A 19,150-nucleotide genomic window follows, 5' to 3' on the forward strand; every position below is an offset into this window, starting at 1 on the left:
AATTTATTGTTACCGTTAGTCACCCTACTGTGCTATCAAATAGAAGTTATTCCTTTTACTTAATTGTATGTACCCATTAACCAACTTCTCTTCATCCCACCCACCCCCTGTTCCCAGCCTCTGGTCACCAAAATTCTACTCCATTAGATCAAAATTTTTAGCTCCCACATATGACAGACAACATGTCTCGAACTCCTGAGTTAAAGCGATCCTCCTGCCTCTGCTTCCCAAAGTGTTGAGATTATACATGTGAACCACCGATCCCAGCCTCTGTTTTCTTTTAAGATGTACATTTAACTCACATTTGTGAGTTTTCTCCTTCAGCCAGAAGAGGAACACTGCCTCTTTCTTCTGCCGTTTGGAGGTAAATTTTTCTTTTTAAATAAACTATGACTCCATTGAAATTCTTATTTCAACCAAGTTTATGAAGCAATGTCTCATTTAAATTATCAGGGCTATATTATGGGAAGATTGAGAAGATTTGAAGCTCCTCCAACCCCAAATCAACTGAACCTTACTTGGTGACCTGAACCCTCACCTCTCTTCTGATTAGGCTATTTCTGCTTTGGTTGAAGATGTTCATGGATCCTGCAAGGAAAACTCAATTTCCCTAATGTCTTGACATTTCCTATTATCACCAAACCTCCAACTATAGTGGATCCTACTCAGGATAAATGTGGTTTTAAGTTTATATCCTGTCATAGGTTGTTATATAAAAAATAACTACAGGGATTTGCTAATTATATCTCCATTGTCTAGGTAATATACTTGGGAGAGGAAAAAAAGCATTGCTTCTCTTGTTTTTAGAGTGCTTGCCTTCCTCCCTCTGGCTCCCCTTGAGCAAGGGATGAAGCCATTTCTGGGGTTTGGCAAGTTAGCCTTATGGGCAGGGCATGTGGCTATTTGCTCATGGGATGTGACACTCCAGTAGGGTTGAGTTTAGCTGGATTCTGGGAAGACCATTTTATAAGGGAGTCTCTGTTGCAGATTCAGTTTTAAGGAGACCTTCTTCCACTGTGCAGGGCATAACAGGGTAATTGACTCTACTCCAGTAAGGGCTTCAGTTTTAATTAAATGGTCATATAAGTTTTAAGGTATCACGATCATGATTGATATTAAAACGTGAAAGACTTATACATCATAACCAGTGTGGCAAAAAAAAAAAAAAAAATGGAGAGGGAAAGAAAACCATGAGTAAGTCATCTGGAAAAGCTAAATATTTGCTTCTAAAAGTAGTTGTTTTGAGGGACGAACAGCAAATTTCACAAGCTCATGCACAGTCTTTGTGATGTTCAGATATTCAGGTATTAAAGGTATATGTTAAATAATGTAGGTGTTCCTAGCATGTCAACCATTTCATCCATACTCTGAAAATATTAGTGTTCAAGAATGTATTCCCTTTCAATCATGCCCTATATTCAATATCTGTGTCTTGTTCATATTCCGTGTTGTGCTTTTTCCATTTTCCTCAAGATTGTTTAACCTACTGGATGCTCTCTTCCTAGATATTTCACAAAAGAACGATATATTAAATTTATTACATTTGGATTACTTTTCCTTTTGTTCATGATTCGTACCATTCATTTACTGCCTGTTTCCTTTTCCCTTAAGTTTCTCTTGTGATTCTTTTTTTTATTTCTTAGTATTATTTTCTTGTATTATTTTCTTGTATCATGTAATTTGCTATTTTAATAGGATATGCATATAATGCTATGACTGTCCTAAGAATACAATTCAGGCTTGTTCAATAGGCTCCTGGAAATCGTCTATAAACTATCCTTTAATGTAAATAGTCGAATGGAGTGGTTCAGCAGTGTGGAGTAAAAACATTTAGATAATTTCTTCCCTATACGTGCAGTGTTTCCTTTAAATTCAGAAGTTCTTCTAATTAAGTCAGCAATTTGGAAAACATGTATGAAAAATACTTATGTGGACTACTCAGGACTTAGTACGTTATAGACTTTGAACTCTAAATCATATCATCTGATGACTCAAGGCAGAAACCTGTAATACATAACCTTTGATATGTTTAGAGGTTACCATAAGTGTCTTCAATCTAATTACACACAGTAGCTCATGAAGACTGACAGAAGGGCAGGGAGCATGCTTAACACAGGCATCTTACAACCACCTTGAGCCTGACTGACCTACATGCATGCTCCCTACTTCACGGGTCACAAAAACCTGTCTCTATCGATTTTATTACTCAGTCATTCAAGGCTTCACTGCGGGAAGACTTTAAAATGTAATCATTGGGTCCAGCGAGGGAGGAGGTTCACCCCTGTAATCACTCCCAACATTTTGGGAGGCCGAGGTTGGTGGTCACTTGAGGTCAGGAGTTCGAGCCCAGCCTGGCCAACATGGTGAAACCTCGTCTCTACTAAAAATAAAAAAACTGGTGGCAGGCATCTGTAATCCCCAATGCACGGGAGGCTGAGGCATGAGAATCACTTGAACCCGGGAGGCAGAAATCGCAGTGAACCGAGATTGGAACACTGCACTCCATCCTGGGCGACAGAGTGAGACCCCATCTGAAACAAAGATGCAATCATTGTTTAAGAGCCTGAGAGAATTCAGGATTTGACAAAATCCAAGAACACTCATGAAGGTCTCCTTATGGAAAAACAAACATCAAGCAGAGTGCCTGCTCGTTTTCTTAGGAGCAATGAAATCTCAACTCAGATATTACAATTGGACTGAAGCTGATCGTTATGATAAACAAATCGTGAAAATCCGAATATCTTTGTATTCTCTCCAACAGAACCAGAGCATGTAGAAATCAGCAATGAAATGGATTTTAATCTATCTGATGTGCATTCACTACTTTCAATAAAAGCAAAAATGGGTGTAGGATTTATGTGATTTGTCCAGAATCTCACAAATTATGTTAGAGCTGGTACTAGAATCTTCTTCAGGGATCAGCATACTTCACACAAAGAGGTATTACGAGTGTATTATATATTTGTGAAAAGCAGAAATTACAAAATAATCTGAAAATTGTTAGCTGTTGGTTATAATCAGAAGTAAGAAAATGCTTTCCTATTTGATGGTTCAGTATGGCTTTCACCCAATTTGTGTCTGTATCTGATAGTGTTTCAGCTTTGCAGTCAGGCTTCTGGGGTCTGAACCACCTTACAAATAAAGTCTGCATTTGAATTCTGTTTTAAAAGGGGCAGTAATATTCTCTCTTTTTATTATGAAAAGTGTAATATTGTGGCATACAGAAAGCACATAATTTTGAATCTTAATGGATGACATACCTCCTTCTGGCATTTTAAATTGCTCTGATTTTGTCAGAATCTTCCCCTGGACATCAGGACCATCTCCGCATTTATCTCCAGTCTTTGACTGAGACAGCTCCTGGAGATCAGCTTCCAGATCAGGCACTAAAAAATACCAAGGAAATCAACTGCAGCAGCCAAACCAGAATGATAAATAAGGAGATGATCCTATTCTTTTCCTCAGTGTTGTGCAATAAAAGCCTAGAGGCTACTGTGGTAATAAATGTGATGCAAAGATGTCCCACGTTTGTTTTCCTGTATTATGATATCTTATCTTAAATGACAATCTGAGGATACGTCACAGCACACCTGCATTTCCCATACTTTACTATTGTGTATTATAAACACACAGCTACCTAAGAAAACTGAACACGGCCTCGCGGATAGCATTTTAATCATAACTTAAATGTAATTTTCTGAAGGATTAGATCAATGTATTGGTGAGCCTATGACAAATCCTATAGTCCTGACACTCATCCCCTGTTGAGGTATCTTGAAAATGTTGGGGTTAACCTTATTTAAAGTAATTCTTAGGTTGAAAGGCCCTATATGTGACTTTCCATACATGAATGTCGTTAAGAAAAAATACAAAATGTAACAGCAAAATCACTGTCTTCCAGTGAGAGTACGGGAACTGAAGTGCAAAGAAATTAATGGGCATTGTTGACAGTCATATTCTGGAAACCCCTTAACAGGGAATTGCTAAAATAATCCATGGCCCAAGTTCTGTCTCTGATTAGTTGGAAAATGCTATCTGTTGAGGAAACAGTTTCTGTTTCATGATAATCTTATCGTACTTGGAGTTTTCTAATTTTAAAAATATTAGAACAACTTTTAAAAGCCCCTTCAAAATCCTACAAATACAGTTACCTGTATGCCATTGTCCTGAATTATCCAGCTCTTATCAAACACATGGCCAAAAATATAAATCAAAGGAAACAGTGGCTGTCATTCATTGGCCTCTTTTCTGGAGTTGCTATCTTGCTTCACTGAACTGCGTTTTGTCCTGAGCCAATACCAAATTACCTTATAGTACAGACACATTTAAGTATTAAGCATTTTTAAGCAAAATCATTCACATTTTCTAAAATAGAAGGCGGGAAGAATGCAGACCTTGAAACAAAATATGAATTCCTTCTCCATGAGTCAAGCGTTCTTGGTAAGTCTCAACCTCTGATTCTCAGTTTTCTTATTTATTTATTTATTTTTATTTTTATTTTTATTTTTGGAGACGGAGTCTCGCTGTGTCACCGAGGTTGGAGTGCAGTGGCACAATCTTGGTTCACTGCAACCAATGCCACCTGGGCTCAAGCAACTCTTCTGCTGCAGCCTGTTTAGCAGCTGGGATTACGAGTGTGTGCCATCATGCCCGGCTAATTTTTGTATTTTTAGTAGAGACAGGGTATTTTTAGTAGAGACAGGATTTCACTATATTGGCCAGGCTGGTCTCGAACTCCTGACCTCAAGTGATCCGCCCACCTCGGCCTCTCAAAGCACAGGGATTACAGGCATGAACCACGACACCCAGCCTCAGTTTTATTTATAAAATGAGGTTAACATCCCTTTGCAAATGGGCTTTATTCAGGGTGTTATAAGGTAGGGCGACTTGGCACTCCACATGCTATTAAAGGGTGCTTACAACACTGTGAACACCATGGCTGAGAAGATCTCACTGCAACATCCTAAGAATATCAAGTTAAACTAGTGAAATAATGTACATTTTTATACAACCAATTAAATGGTTTCATCTGATTTAGGAAGGACTGTATTTTCAAGCCTGCAAAATGCATCTCGATGAAAAAGAGAAGATTAATCATATCCAGGGACTGCAGGAAGCTGCAAACTATACCCGTCACGTTTCCAGCCAACACTCAGCAAATGTTTGAGATCCTTTCCTAGTGTTTTGTTTCCTCCTCTTACTGGTCATGGCATAAGGCATGATGCACACATAGGCCTCCTCCCCCCATAGACATTCTTTCTTTCCCTTCCCACCACCTTGAATCTCAGCTGCACCCTGATCTTCTTCTGTCTTCTGACCAGGTGTACTATCCCGACTTTCAGCTGGTGGTTCTTCTTGTTGAGGCTCTGGCACACTGGGCTCCTGGGAAAAGAGGGTTTTGTGTGTGCGTGTGCAGATAAAAAATTTTTCTTATCAATGAATGTCAACGAATATACAGATTACATAGATACTTCTGACCATATGCATGTTTAAAGACATGCTGCAACACTAGCTATGTGCTAGTGTAATGTGCTATGAATAAGCACGAGGAGGAAATAACTAATCAAATCTGAGGAACACAAATTCCCACATCCAGGCAAAACCAGCACGTAGTCCTCTGGGGTTACATTTCCATCATGAGATGCCGCAATGGTTTTTTGTCAACATGGGAGACCTTTATCAGTGCATCTATACTAGTTCAACAGCACTATCACACAAAAAAAATTCTGCTAATAGAAAACATCAAATGTTAAGTCACTCACAAGCATAGGCCCAATCAGCTGAGCAAGTCGTAAACATCGTCTTGGTCTATATCGTCTTCCTCGCCAACTCATATTTCAGTCTGCAAACAGAATAGTGTGCACTTTGGGAGACTGAGGTGGGTGGATCACCTGAGGTCAGGAGTTCGAGGCCAGCCTGCCCAAAATGGTGAAACATCGTCTCTACTAAAAATAAAAAAACTTAGCTGGGCGTGGTGCGGGTACCTGTAATCCCAGCTAATCAGGATGCTGAGGCAGGAGAATCGATAGAACCTGGGGGCAAAGGTTGCAGCCAGCTGAGATCACACCATTGCACTCCAGCCTGGGCAACAAGAGCAAGACTCCCTCTCAAAAAAACCAAACCAAACCATACCAAATCAAAACAAAACAAAAGTCAGAATACTGTGATTGGAAAAATGGGGTACATGTGCAGGATGCGCAGCCATCAGATGGCTGGATTGTACTGTTTCACACTGTATTAGTTAGGGATCTGTAGAAGAACAGAACTGATGGATAGATGTGTATGTGAAGCAGGGTTTATTAAGGAGTATTGACTTACACAATCACAAGGCGAAGTCCCAAAATAGGCTATCTGCAAGCTGAGGAGCAAGAAAGGCAGTCTGAGTTCCAAAACCTCAAACGTATTGAAGCCAGCATGGCAGCCTTTAGTTTGTGGCTGAAGGCCTGAGAGCCCCTAGCAGATCACTGATGTAAATTCAAGAGTCCAAAAGCAGAAGAACCTGGAGTCTGATGTTCGAAGACAGGAAGCACGCAGCACGGGAGAAGTTGGAGGCTGGAAAACTCAGTAAGTCTAGTTTTCCATGTTCTTCTGCCTAGTTTATTCTAGTGGCACTGGCAACTGATTAGATGGTGCCCACCCAGATTGAGGGTGGGTCTACCTCTCCCAGTCCACTGACTCAAATGTTAATCTCCTTTGGCAACAACCTCTCAGACACACCCAGGAACAATACTTTGCACCCTTTGATCCAATCAAGTTGACACTTAATATTAAACATCACCTGCAGACCTGGACTTTAATGATTCCTGAGTGGCCTCATTCCAGCTTCAAAGGGCAGACTTGAATTTCTTGCCAAATTTGAACTTCCCTCTGCAATTCCTGTGGGCCATAACTCCAGACCTGCTGGATGAGTTCAAAGGATCATAATTGCATTGGTATTGGGAAAGTTGTGATGGAGCCCTTGTCACAAACAGGAAGCAGCAGAAAGTATGAAAGACATTGTAGAGACAAGAAGAGTTGCCTGATATATGACACTAGCAACTCTCTAGCTGCTAAGAGAGGAAACAGAGCTGGGACCAACACAGCCAGTCTACCTGTGAGAGGGCTCAATTTCCCACATGACCAGAGCTTCCCATCCTCCATGCATGGGAATCTATGACCAAACATAGATTTCCACAGGATATTTGGTGGGTGGGACAAAGTCTACAGCTTCTGAGCTGCTGGCAAGTTTCAGGGTACCAGAGTAAACACTGTCACGTGAGCTCAGATTGCTTGGTGGTTGAGGTCAAATTATTTGCTACCTACCATTTTCAGTACAACTCTCCCACTTGCCTCATAAAATGGGAGCACCATAGGGGAATGGAGGTCCCTGTGTATTCACAGGGAGGTCCCCGTGAATGCATGCAATGCATGACATTCAGCTATGCTGCAGCCCAAGCAAAGCCTCCACATGATATCAAGAGGACAAGAGGTCACATGTATTTTCTGTCCCTTTTGCCTGTGAGTTCCCATCTGTCCAAGTGACACTACACCTGTGCAAAACAGACACTGATATCTGCAGATGAAGCACACATTTCATCAGTAATTGTATATTTTGTAGTAGCCTTTGTGGCCCATAACAAAGATGATATTTTTGTCTAAAAACACTGAATTGCAAAGGAGGTGGACAAAAATGGGTTCTCATGCATATTTGCATATATTCTATAGCAACATTTATCAACCATGGGGGATGTTCTCTGAAAAAGCTGTAATCATTTCTAAACTGGTTTTTAATCCATAGTGGGTCGTAAGATTAATGTTGTCAGCCACAAACAGCATTTTAAAGAATGGAGATAAAATAAATTACTAAATAGCGTTCACTGCATATAGAATATACAAATACACTACACATCCCCATGTACAAATGTATATTTATTTGCCTAGTTGACTACATATAAACTGTGTATTTCTCACACATTGTAATAAAAGAGTTTGAACGTCACTACTTTAGTGGTTATCATATAAAATGTTTACAGGCCATTTCTTTAGCCATCTGTGAAGATGATGGATTAAGATTTGCTAAGAATAAGTTCACTGTTGTCTGTGGCTTTCTACATAATGCTTGAAATGGCACTCAGTGATGCTTAAACTGGTCAGTTTTACTGTGGGCATTTGACCCTCAGCAAACTCATTTGTGAATTCATGAGCTGGTGAGAAGGAAGGCTGATGAGTTGTGGGGCTTTACTTCCTACCATGTCTTTCTGCAGCTGCAGGTGTGTTCATGTGTGTGCTTCTGCACTCGTCTGACGGTGCTTTGATATGTTCCCTTTTATTTCCCCCTTTATTATTCACTGTGTCTTATAGTTCCTATTATATGCTTCATTAGCATCCAGTGACAGCGACTTCTGTGGTACTCAGTGTTGATCCAATTTACACAAATTTTAAAAATATTTTCAAGCATGAATTTTTTTTTACCAACTTTCCTTAAGTACTTCAAGGGGTCAAATGCAATTCAATATTAGTAGTTGATGTTAGATCATACTGGGGTGTAATCCTGGAAAATTGCTGATCATACTAATTGTTGCTATGCCTCAGCTTTTATGTCAACATAATGCTTAGATAAATGACACAATGACCAATACATGGAAAGAAGGATTCTGAAATATTGACATTTTTTATTTCCAAAATTTACTTTAGGTTCAGGGGTACATGTGCAGGATGTGCAGGTTTCTTACATAGGTAAATGTGTGCCACTGTGATTTACTGCACACATCATCACATCACCCTGGCATTAAGCCCAGCATCCATGAGCTATTCTTCCTGATCCTCTCCCTCCTCCCACCCAAGCACTCCAGTAGGCCCAGTGTGTGATGCTTCTCCCATGTGTCCATGTGTTTTCATCATTTACCTCCCACTTATAAGTGAGAACATCCGGTATTTGGTTTTCTGTTCCTGCATTAGTTTGCTAAGGATAATGGCTGCCACCACCATCCATGTCCCTGCCAAGGACATGATCTTATTCTTTTTATAGCTGCATGGTATTCCATGGTGTATACGTACCACATTTTCTCGATTCAGTTTATCATTGATGGGATGGACATCTCAAATATCACAAAGACACGTGGTACTTGCTGTGGGAAATATCTCACTGTGGTGGGGCAGACAGACAGAAGAGCAGTTGAAGAGCAAAGGAGAAACACAGGGAAGGGAACCACAGGAATAAAAAACAATTAATATAGTGGCCATGAGACAGGGGAAAACAACACAATATTTTAAAAAGGTAATGTTTCTCCTTTGCCTTTGCCACTTTTCTGAAAATCAACTTATTAGGTTTGTGAGTCTATTGCTGGCTCTATTTTGATTTGTTGATTTTTCTCCAATACCACACTGTCTTGAATACTGGAAAAGTAACACAATTGCCATACGGGGCTGGATGATTAAGAATCATAATCAACAACTTCATGCAATGCTTCCTAACTCAAGGCAGCACCCTCACGTCAGCTGAGGATCCCATGCCTCCCACCTTCTCAGGGGCTCCGCTCCTGCACTGATCATTCTTCTTTCTGAACCATCAATGGCTCCGTCTATATCAGATCAATCCCCAAGCCAAGGGGGAAGTCACCTTCTTCCAACTCACTGATAACATAATCAATCAATAAATATGATAGAATTAATGTGAATCTTGACCTCCTGTAGGGTGAATTCCCCAAAGTTAAACTTCAGAATTGTTTTGGATATTCTGGTTCATTTTCCTTTGTAGAAAATTTTGAAAATGGACTCCAGTGAAGTGTGTTGCATAAGTTCATGCAGCTTTCCTTTGCAGGGCAGGAATTAAACGTGTTCGTAGCTACAGAAGGACATGGGGGAAGAAGGTGAGTTTTCCCTTAGCTTGGGGAATGATCCAATGTAGAGGGAGCAGTTGATGGTTCAGGAGAGAGGCGTGATCACTGCAGGAGCAAAGCCTGTGACAAGGTGGGAGGCATGGTATACTGACCTGAGGTGAGGGGGCTGGCTTCAGTTTGGATTATTGTATGCAGAAGGGCAGCAGAGAATGTCCATGAATCACTGAAGGTGAGGGTGGCCTTGGTGGTCCCTGACACAGTGTCAGCAACTGTGTGATTCACCAGCAGGACCCTGACTCACTATAATATGGTGAAACTTTCTTTGAGTAAGGGAAGAGAGAAGGGGTAGAGATGAGGAAGCTGTCACTCCTGGGAGACTATGGATTTCCCCATAGTATGAAGCAGCAGCTGAACTGTTGTCTATTATGAAAAATACAGGTACTCACAGCATTAACAAAAATCCCTCCAACTGCAAGAGAACTGGCTCACTGGATCCGTCAACCGCTGTTCTGTGCAGGATAATGTATGGGGGAAAAGCGCAGTCTTTAATTTTTGTTTTCTCCTGCAGGCAGGTAGAGACTGGATACAATTGCTGCCAATGAACTTTCAGTAGGCCAAAAATCCTGAACGTTTGAATTGTCCCTTCCTCTAAGTGGGAGGGAAAAAATCAGTTTCCTGGGCTAAAGCAAAGTCTTAGATAAACCTTAAGTCTTAGATAAAGGAAAATAAGTGAGACAAAAAGACCACTGGCAGTGGCTTACACCTGTAATCTCAGTATTTTGAGAAGCTGAGGGAGGAGAATCACTTGAAGCCAGGAGTTCAAGACCAGCCTGGGCAACATAGTGAGACCCCCTGCTCTACACAATTTTTAAAATTAGCTGGGCATCATGGCACGTGTCTGTAGTCCCATCTACTCAGGAAGGTAACACAGGAGGATTGCCTGAGCCTAGGACTCCTAGGTTGTGGTGAGCTCTAAGTCCTCCAGTGTATTCCAGCCTGGATGACAGAGAGAAACCCTGTCTCAAAAAGGGAGTGGGATGTGTGAAGACACATTTCAGCCTTGTCTTCAGCTGGACTGCCACTGCTGCAGCCTCCTCCCAACATTTGAGGCAGGATCTCTCTTGGCCATGGTACTCGTAACTCTGTGAATGTTGAGTTCAGTGCTAGAGTTTTGATGGAAATTACAATGAAATTTAAAAAAAAAACGGGTACAGTTGTAAAATGTCTTTGTGTTTTGTGGCTATTACATCTGGATGTGTGATATTGACGGAAAGGGTCCGGCAGTTTGACTACTTAATGCAGTTGCCACAAGCCAGGAATTCATCTTTTCTACATTTCTCACTGGATAAGGGATAGAGACAAAAGGGATGGATGTTGTGTAAACCGATTTTTAAAATTTTTATGAATTTGGGATTTCATCCTGTCCATTTCTTAAATACGATGAATCTTTTTACTAAGTTTATATCATAATGTGTTTTTCTGAAGATGTTTTGTCCCTTCTGCTTACAACCCTTCCAGATAAAAAAAGGTCTGGAGGATGAAATGGGATGATTAAAAGATAAAAACTTTTCATCACAGAATACTACATGGTGATTCTGTAATAGTGGAGAAAACAGAAAACCTGGCACATGAGGAGAGGCAAGGGAGGGAAGGAGGACATCACTTGTCTCTGTTTTTCAAAACTATTCCTGCAAACTCTCCACTTTTCCTCAAGAAATACTTCCCATGAGGGCTTTCCAAGCCACTGTGAGCCAATGTTAAAACCACACTCATTGGTGAGCCAGTGATTACTTTACAGGTATTCAGGAAATTCAGCTACCAGTCAAGAGGTATAAAAGTGCAATAACACAACCTTAAAAAAAAGTACAGGTGTGAATTGATTGAGTCTACAGCATGTATTAAAAGCATATATAAAAATTGGCAGACATGGGAGGATCACTTGAGGCCATGTGTTTGAAAGCAGCCTGAGCAACTCAGTGACACCCCGCATCTAAAATATAATAATAATTAAATACATTAGGCGGACATGGTGGCGGCCACCCTCAGTCCCAGCTACAGGGGAGGTTGCAGTGTGAGGAGGATTGCTTGAGCCCAAGAGATGGAGGCTGCAGTGAGTCATGGTCATGCCACTGCCCTCCACCCTGGACAACAGAAAAACATCCTGAGAAAACAGCTTGTGTAAATATAGACATAAAATTCTTTATTTCTGTCACAAAAGGTCTTTCTGAGACACACCCTCCACTAAGGGTGACATGGGACTCTCTGTTCTCAATGTTTCTGGATGCCTGAGAATGGCTGGGCAAGAGACAAAAAAAATTTTAAAAATCTCTCACTTCCCTTTCTTCCTACTACAAACAACCTGGGGTAAGGGTGTGGAGATAGCAGGAAAACCCTGGCCGGCCCTGCATGTGCCTGACTCAGTGTGCATGCCCCTTGCTGCACAAGGCATGGTGGCTCACATCTGTAATCCCAGCACTTTGGAAGGCCGAGGTGGGTGGATCACCTGAGTTCAGGAGTTCGAGACGAGCCTGGGCAATGTGGCGAAACCCCGTCTCTGCTAAAAGTACAAAAATTAGCTGGGCGTGGTGGCACATGCCTGTAATCCCATCTACTCGGGAGGCTGAGGCAGAGAAACTGCTTGAACCCAGGAGGTGGAGGTTGCAGTGAGCTGGGACCGCACCATTGCACTCCAGTCTGGGCAAAAAGAATGAAACTCTGTGTCAATAAATAAATAAATAAATAAATAAATAAATAAATAAATAAAACAGAAAAATGAGGCTCAGAGATTGAGACTTACCAAGAACACTTGACTCATGGAGAAGAAATTCGTATTTTGTTCCAAGGTTTGCATTCTTCCCACCATCCATGTTAGAAAATGTGAATGATTTTGCTTAAAAATGCTTAATACTCAAACATGTCTGCACTGTAAGGTACTTCATTGACTCAGGACAAAATGCAGTTCAGTGAAGTAGGATAGCGTCTCCAGAAAAGAGGCCAATAAATGACAGCCACTGTTTCCTCTGATGCGTATTTTTGACAGTATGTTTGGTAAAAGGTAGATAAATCAGGACACTGGAATACAGGTAACTATATTAGTAGGACTTTGAAGGGGCTTTTAAAAGTTGTTTCAATATTTTTATAATTAGAAAACTCCAAGTACAATAAGATTATCATGAAACAGAAATTGTTTCCTCAACAAATAGATAGCATTTTCAAACTAAAGATAGACAGAATTTGGGCCATGGATTATTTTAGCAATTCACTGTTAAGAGGTTTCCAGAATATGACTGTCAACAATGCCCATTAATTTCTTTGCACTTCAGTTCCCGTACTCTCATTGGAAGACAGTGGTTTTGCTGCTGTATCGGGTACTTTTTCTTAATGACATATAGGGCCTTTGGACCTAAACATTAATTAAGTTTAACCCCAACATTTTCAGGGTACCTGAACAGGGAATTAGTGTCAGGGCTATAAGATTTATCATAGGCAGACCAGTACATTGATCTAATCATTCAGAACATTATATTTAAGGTATGATTAAAATGCTATCCACGGGGCAGTCTTCAGATTTCCTAGGTAGCTGAGATACTTCAGATTTCCTAGGTAGCTGAGTGTTTATAACACACAATGTTAAAAAGTATGGGAAATGTAGGTGTGGTGTGATTTATCCTCAGATTGTTAGTTAAGATATCATAATACAGGAAAACAAAGGTGGGAGGTCTTTGCATCACATTTATTACCACAGTAGCCTACAGGCTTTTATTGCATCACACTGAGGAAAAGAATAGGATCATTTCCTTATTTATCATTCTGGTTTGGCTGCTCCAGTCGATATCCTTCGTATTTTTTAGTACCTGACCTGGAAGCTGATCTCCAGGAGCTGTCTCAGTCAAAGACTGGGGATGAATGCGGAGTTGGCCATGGTGTCCAGGGGAAGATTCTGACAAAATCAGAGCAATTTAAAATGCCAGAAGGAGGTATGTTATCCACTAAGATTCAAAATTATGTGCTTTCTGTATTCCATAATATTACACTTTTGATAATGAAAGAGAGAACATTACTGCCCCTTTAAAAACAGAGTCCAAATGCAGACTTTTTCGGGAAGGTTGTTGAGACCACAGAAGCCTGACTGCAAAACTGAAAGACTATCAGATACAGACACAAATTGGGTCAAAGCCATATTGAATCATCGAATAGAAGCGGGGGCTCACGCCTGTCATCCTAGCACTTTGGGAGGCCAAGGCGGGTGGATAATTTGAGGTCAGGAGTTCGAGACCAGCCAGGGCAAATGGTGAAACCCAGTCTCCACTAAAAATACAAAAAATTAGCCAGGCTTCATGGCAGGCACCTGTAATCCCATCTACTCGGGAGGGTGAGGCAGAGGAACTGCTTGAACCCGGGAGGTGGAGGTTGCAGTGAGCCAAGATCGTGCCACTGTACTCCAGCCTGGGCAACAGAGTGAAACTCCGATCTCGGGGGGGAAAAAAGAAAGGAAAAGAAAAGAAAAGAAAAGAGAAGAAAAGAAAAGCATTTTCTTACTTCTGAGTATAACCGACAGCTAAAAATTTGTAGATTATTTTCTACTTTCTGCTTTTCACAAATACATAATACATTTGTAATACCACTTCGTATGAAATATGCTGACCCTGAAGAAGATTCTAATACCAGCTCTAAGATAATTTGTGAGATTCTGGACAAAACACATAAATCCTGCACCAGTTTTTGCTTTTATTGAAAGTAGTGAATGCACATCAGATAGATTAAAATCATTTCATTGCTGATTTCTGCATGTTCCGGTTCTGTTGGAGAAAATACAAAGATAATCTGATTTTCATGATTTGTTTATCATAACAATTAGCTTCAGTCCAATTATAATATCCGAGTTGAGATTTCTTTTTTTTATTATTATTATTACTATACTTTAGGTTTTAGGGTACATGTGTGCAGTGTGCAGGTTAGTTACATATGTATACATGTGCCATGCTGGTGCACTGCACCCACTAACTCGTCATCTAGCATTAGGTATATCTCCCAGTGCTATCCCTCCCCCCTCCCCCCACCCCACAACAGTCCCCAGAGTGTGATGTTCCCCTTCCTGTGTCCATGTGTTCTCATTGTTCAATTCCCACCTATGAGTGAGAACATGCGGTGTTTGGTTTTTTGTTCTTGCGATAGTTTACTGAGAATGATGATTTCCAATTTCATCCATGTCCCTACAAAGAACATGAACTCATCATTTTTTTATGGCTGCATAGTATTCCATGGTGTATATGTGCCACATTTTCTTAATCCAGTCTATCATTGTTGGACATTTGGGTTGGTTCCAAGTCTTTGCTATTGTGAATAGTGCCGCAATAAACATATGTGTGCATGTGTCTTTATAGCAGCATGATTTATAGTCCTTTGGGTACATGCCAAGTAATGGGATGGCTGGGTCAAATGGTATTTCTAGTTCTAGATCCCTGAGGAATCGCCACACTGACTTCCACAAGGGTTGAACTAGTTTCCAGTCCCACCAACAGTGTAAAAGTTTTCCTGTTTCTCCACATCCTCTCCAGCACCTGTTGCTTCCTGACTTTTAGAACAGAGCCCTCAGAAATAATGCCGCATATCTACAACTATCTGATCCTTGACAAACCTGAGAAAAACAAGCAATGGGGAAAGGATTCCCTATTTAATAAATGGTGCTGGGAAAACTGGCTAGCCATATGTAGAAAGCTGAAACTGGATGCCTTCCTTACACCTTATACAAAAATCAATTCAAGATGGATTAAAGACTTAAACGTTAGACCTAAAACCATAAAAAACCCTAGAAGGAAACCTAGGCATTACCATTCAGGACATAGGCATGGGCAAGGTCTTCATGTCTAAAACACCAAAAGCAATGGCAACAATAGCCAAAATTGACAAATGGGATCTAATTAAGCTAAAGAGCTTCTGCACAGCAAAAGAAACTACCATCAGAGTGAACAGGCAACCTACAAAATGGGAGAAAATTTTCGCAACCTACTCATCTGACAAAGGGCTGATATCCAGAATCTACAACGAACTCAAACAAATTTACAAAAAAAAACCAAACGACCCCATCAAAAAGTGGGCAAAGGACATGAACAGACACTTCTCAAAAGAAGACATTTATGCAGCGGAGTTGAGATTTCATTGCTCCTAAGTAAATGAGCTGGCACTCTACTTGATGTTTGTTTTCCTGTATGGAGACCTTCATGAGTGTTCTTGGATTTTGTCAAATCCTGAATTCTCTCAGGCTCTTAAACAAAGATTGCGTTTTTTTTTTTTTTTCAGTAGGGGTCTCGCTCTGTCGCCCAGACTGGAGTGCAGAGGTCTGATCTCGGTTCACTGTGACCTCCACCTCCCAGTTTCAAGGGATTCTCATGCCTCAGACTCCTCTGTAGCTGGGAATACAGGTGTGTGCCACCATGCCTGACTAATTTTTGTATTTCTAGTAGAGACAGTGTTTCACCATGTTGGCCAGGCTGGGCTCGAACTCCTGATCTCAAGTGATCCACCTGCCTCAGCCTCCCAAAGTGCTGGGATTATAGGCATGAGCCACTTCCCTTGCCAGACCCAGTGATTGCATTTTAAAGTCTTCCTGCAGTGAGGCCTTGAATGACTGAATAATAAAATGGAAAGAGACAGTCAAGTTTTTGTGGCCAATGAAGTAGGGAGCATGCAGGTAGGTCAGTGATGCTCAAGGTGGTTGTAAGATGTCTATGCTAAGCATGCTCCCTGCCCTCCTGTCAGTCTTCATGAGCTACTGTGTGTAATTAGATTGAAGACACATACAGCAACCTCTAACCGTATCAGAGGTTATGTATTACAGGTTTCTGCCTTGAGTCAGCAGATGATATGATTTGAAGTTCAAAGACTATAACATACTAAGTCCTGAGTAGTCCATATAAGTATCTTCTACACGTTTTCCAAATTGCTGACTTAATTAGAAGAACTTCTGAATTTAAAGGAAGTACTGCATGTTTAGGGGAGAAATTACCTAAATGTTTTTACTCCACACTTCTGAACCACTCCATTAGGCTATTAACATTAAAAGATTGTGATTTCCAGGAGGCTATTGAACAAGCCTCAGTTGTATTCTTAGGACAGTCATAGCATTAAATGTATATCTTATTAAAATAGATAGCAAATTTCATGACACAAAAAAATAATACTAAGAAAGAGCAAAATAATAAAAGTCACAGAGTAGACTCAAGGGAAAAAGAAACAGGCAGTAAATGAAAGGTATGCATCATTAACAAAAGGAAAACTAATTTGATATTAATAAATTTAATAGAATGTTCTTTTGAGAAATAGCTAGGAAGAGCATCCAGTAGATTAAACAATCTTGAAGAAAATGGAAAAGGCACAACACAGAATATGAACAAGACACAGATATTGAATGTAGGGCACAATTGAAAGGGAATACATTCTTGAACACTAATGTTTTCAGAGTGTGAATGATATGGTTGATATGCTCAGAATGCCTACATTATTTAATATATCCCTGAAATACCTGAATATCTGAACATCATAAAGACTGTGGAAGGACATGAAATTTGCAAGTTGTACCTCAAAAAACAGTCACTATTTTTTTTTTTTTTTTTAGAGAGATGGAGTCTCTCTCTGTCACCCAGGCTGCAGTGCAGTGGCATGATCTTGGCTCACTGCAAGGTCCGTATCCTGGGTTCATGCCATTCTCCTGCCTCAGCCTCCCGAGCAATTGGGACTACAGGCATCCGCCACTATGCCCGGCTAATTTTTTGTATTTTTAGCAGAGACGGGGTTTCACCGTGTTAGCCAGGATGGTCTCAATCTCTTGACCTCGTGATCTGCCTGCCTCGGCCTCCCACAGTGCTGGGATTACAGGCATGAGCCACTGCGCCTAGCCAAAAACAGTCACTTTTAGAAGCAAATATTTAGCTTTCCAGATGTGTTACTCTCCAATTTTGTTTCCCTCTCCATTTCTTTTTCTTTGCCACACTGCTTATGATGTATAACTCTTTCACGTTTTAATGTCAATAATGACAGTGATACCTTAAAACTTATATTACCATTTAATTAATTATACAAATGGGAATACTTTCCAGTGAAAAATGTGTCATTATTTATATTGACATGATGACTATAGGTGAAAATTGGATGCAAATGGTTAGTGTATGTCAAAAAAGGGTGAAGAAGGGTAAACTAGCCCAAAGCAATATTATTGCACAAAACAAATGCAATACTGGACCTTCTATTCACTTCACTTATGTATTTCCTAATGTATCATAACTGTTTTCAGTTACATTATGGCAAAACATACTTCTCAGACTATTTGCAGGAGCCTATTGGACATCCAGATGATAGTTTCAAGCCAAAACATTAAATTATATATTTTTCACAAATTCTTTCGGTTGCTTAGGTTTTTTGTGTTTTGGTTGCATTTTGAGTAAAACTCTACATAATGTTTGCTATCTACTTTAAGCCCATTTTAATAGGTTCACTTGATTTAATGTGTTCTGGTCTCAGACTGTCTTTTGGCATCCTTCTAGCACCAAAAGCGGGTGTGTTTAAAAAATGTTGTTTAATGTATATGCTTGGAAGTGTATGTTCAAAGTCTCTACAGAGGTCTAGTGGAATGTTAGCCATAGGGTGACTCTTAGGCTTCCGGTTTTTGTCTAATGTATAAAACTAAAATTTTGGTGTCCTTTGTATACCTTTAATTTCATCTGAATACAGTTCTGCTAGTAATGTTCCTTCCTGTTGTGTTTCTATTGCAGGGGAAGGGCAACCACAGCTTTAAACAAAGACAAACTGAAAGAATGCAAACTGGATTTATCCGAGATATTTGACTTTTAAAAATCTCAATAAAGATTTCCAGCTTTCTCCAAAGAAGTATCACACATCTTTTGTTCATTTATTCTCACATATTAGACCCTATTGGAAATTTTGGCCGGGTGCAGTGGCTCATGCCTGTAATCCAAACACATTGGGATGCTGAGGCAGGGGGATTGCTTGACCTTGGGAGTGTGAGACGTGCCTGGACAACATGGCAAAACCCCCTCTCTACAAAAATAAATGAATGAATGCATGAATGTATGCCTGTATGTTTGTAGGTATAGTTCCAGCTACTCTGGAGGCTGAGATGGGAGGATCCCTTGAGTCTAGGAGGTCGAGGATGCAGGTAGTCATGTTCACACCACTGCAACTCCAGCCTGGGCGAATGCGACTCTGTCTGAATAAAATATAGTATCATTTTTGCAACTTTGCATTCTGATTGAGCTGGTATACACATGTGTGATATTGTGAAATATATATATTTGGTCCTGGACGCTGCTTACTGT

The 19,150-nt window shown here is 40.4% G+C and overlaps 2 protein-coding genes across 2 annotated transcripts in view; one reads left to right on the forward strand and one right to left on the reverse strand.

The window, feature by feature from the left end:
• The window catches only part of LOC100448543 (X antigen family member 3-like), a 52,943-nt gene extending 34,334 nt beyond the window's left edge, over positions 1–18,609 (forward strand). Inside the window, exons 3-4 of the mRNA XM_002831665.1 lie at positions 13,670–13,795; positions 18,587–18,609. Coding sequence (XP_002831711.1) covers positions 13,670–13,795; positions 18,587–18,609 — 149 coding nt within the window. The remainder of the gene's footprint in view (positions 1–13,669; positions 13,796–18,586) is intronic.
• On the reverse strand, positions 515–5,834 carry LOC103889054 (X antigen family member 5). Its single transcript, XM_009234867.1, has 4 exons — positions 5,763–5,834; positions 5,277–5,382; positions 3,261–3,386; positions 515–588 (listed from the first exon to the last, which is right to left on the reverse strand). The coding sequence occupies exons 1-4, from the start codon at positions 5,832–5,834 to the stop codon at positions 515–517; spliced, it is 378 nt and encodes a 125-aa protein (XP_009233142.1).
• Positions 18,610–19,150: the final 541 nt, after the last annotated feature.

The sequence above is a fragment of the Pongo abelii genome, chromosome X, assembly GCF_028885655.2.
Source record: "Pongo abelii isolate AG06213 chromosome X, NHGRI_mPonAbe1-v2.0_pri, whole genome shotgun sequence".
Taxonomy (NCBI): domain Eukaryota; kingdom Metazoa; phylum Chordata; class Mammalia; order Primates; family Hominidae; genus Pongo; species Pongo abelii.

Bases quoted from the DNA above. Each gene is read 5' to 3' on its own strand.
- LOC103889054 (XM_009234867.1), bottom strand. From the start codon at position 5,834: ATGAGTTGGCGAGGAAGACGATATAGACCAAGACGATGTTTACGACTT. The intron at 3,387-5,276 runs GTGGTGGGAAGG...GGTATTTTTTAG, and splicing joins GGGTGCAGCTGAGATTCAAG to TGCCTGATCTGGAAGCTGAT. The intron at 589-3,260 runs GTATGTCATCCA...TTTTCCTTGCAG, and splicing joins ATTTAAAATGCCAGAAGGAG to GATCCATGAACATCTTCAAC.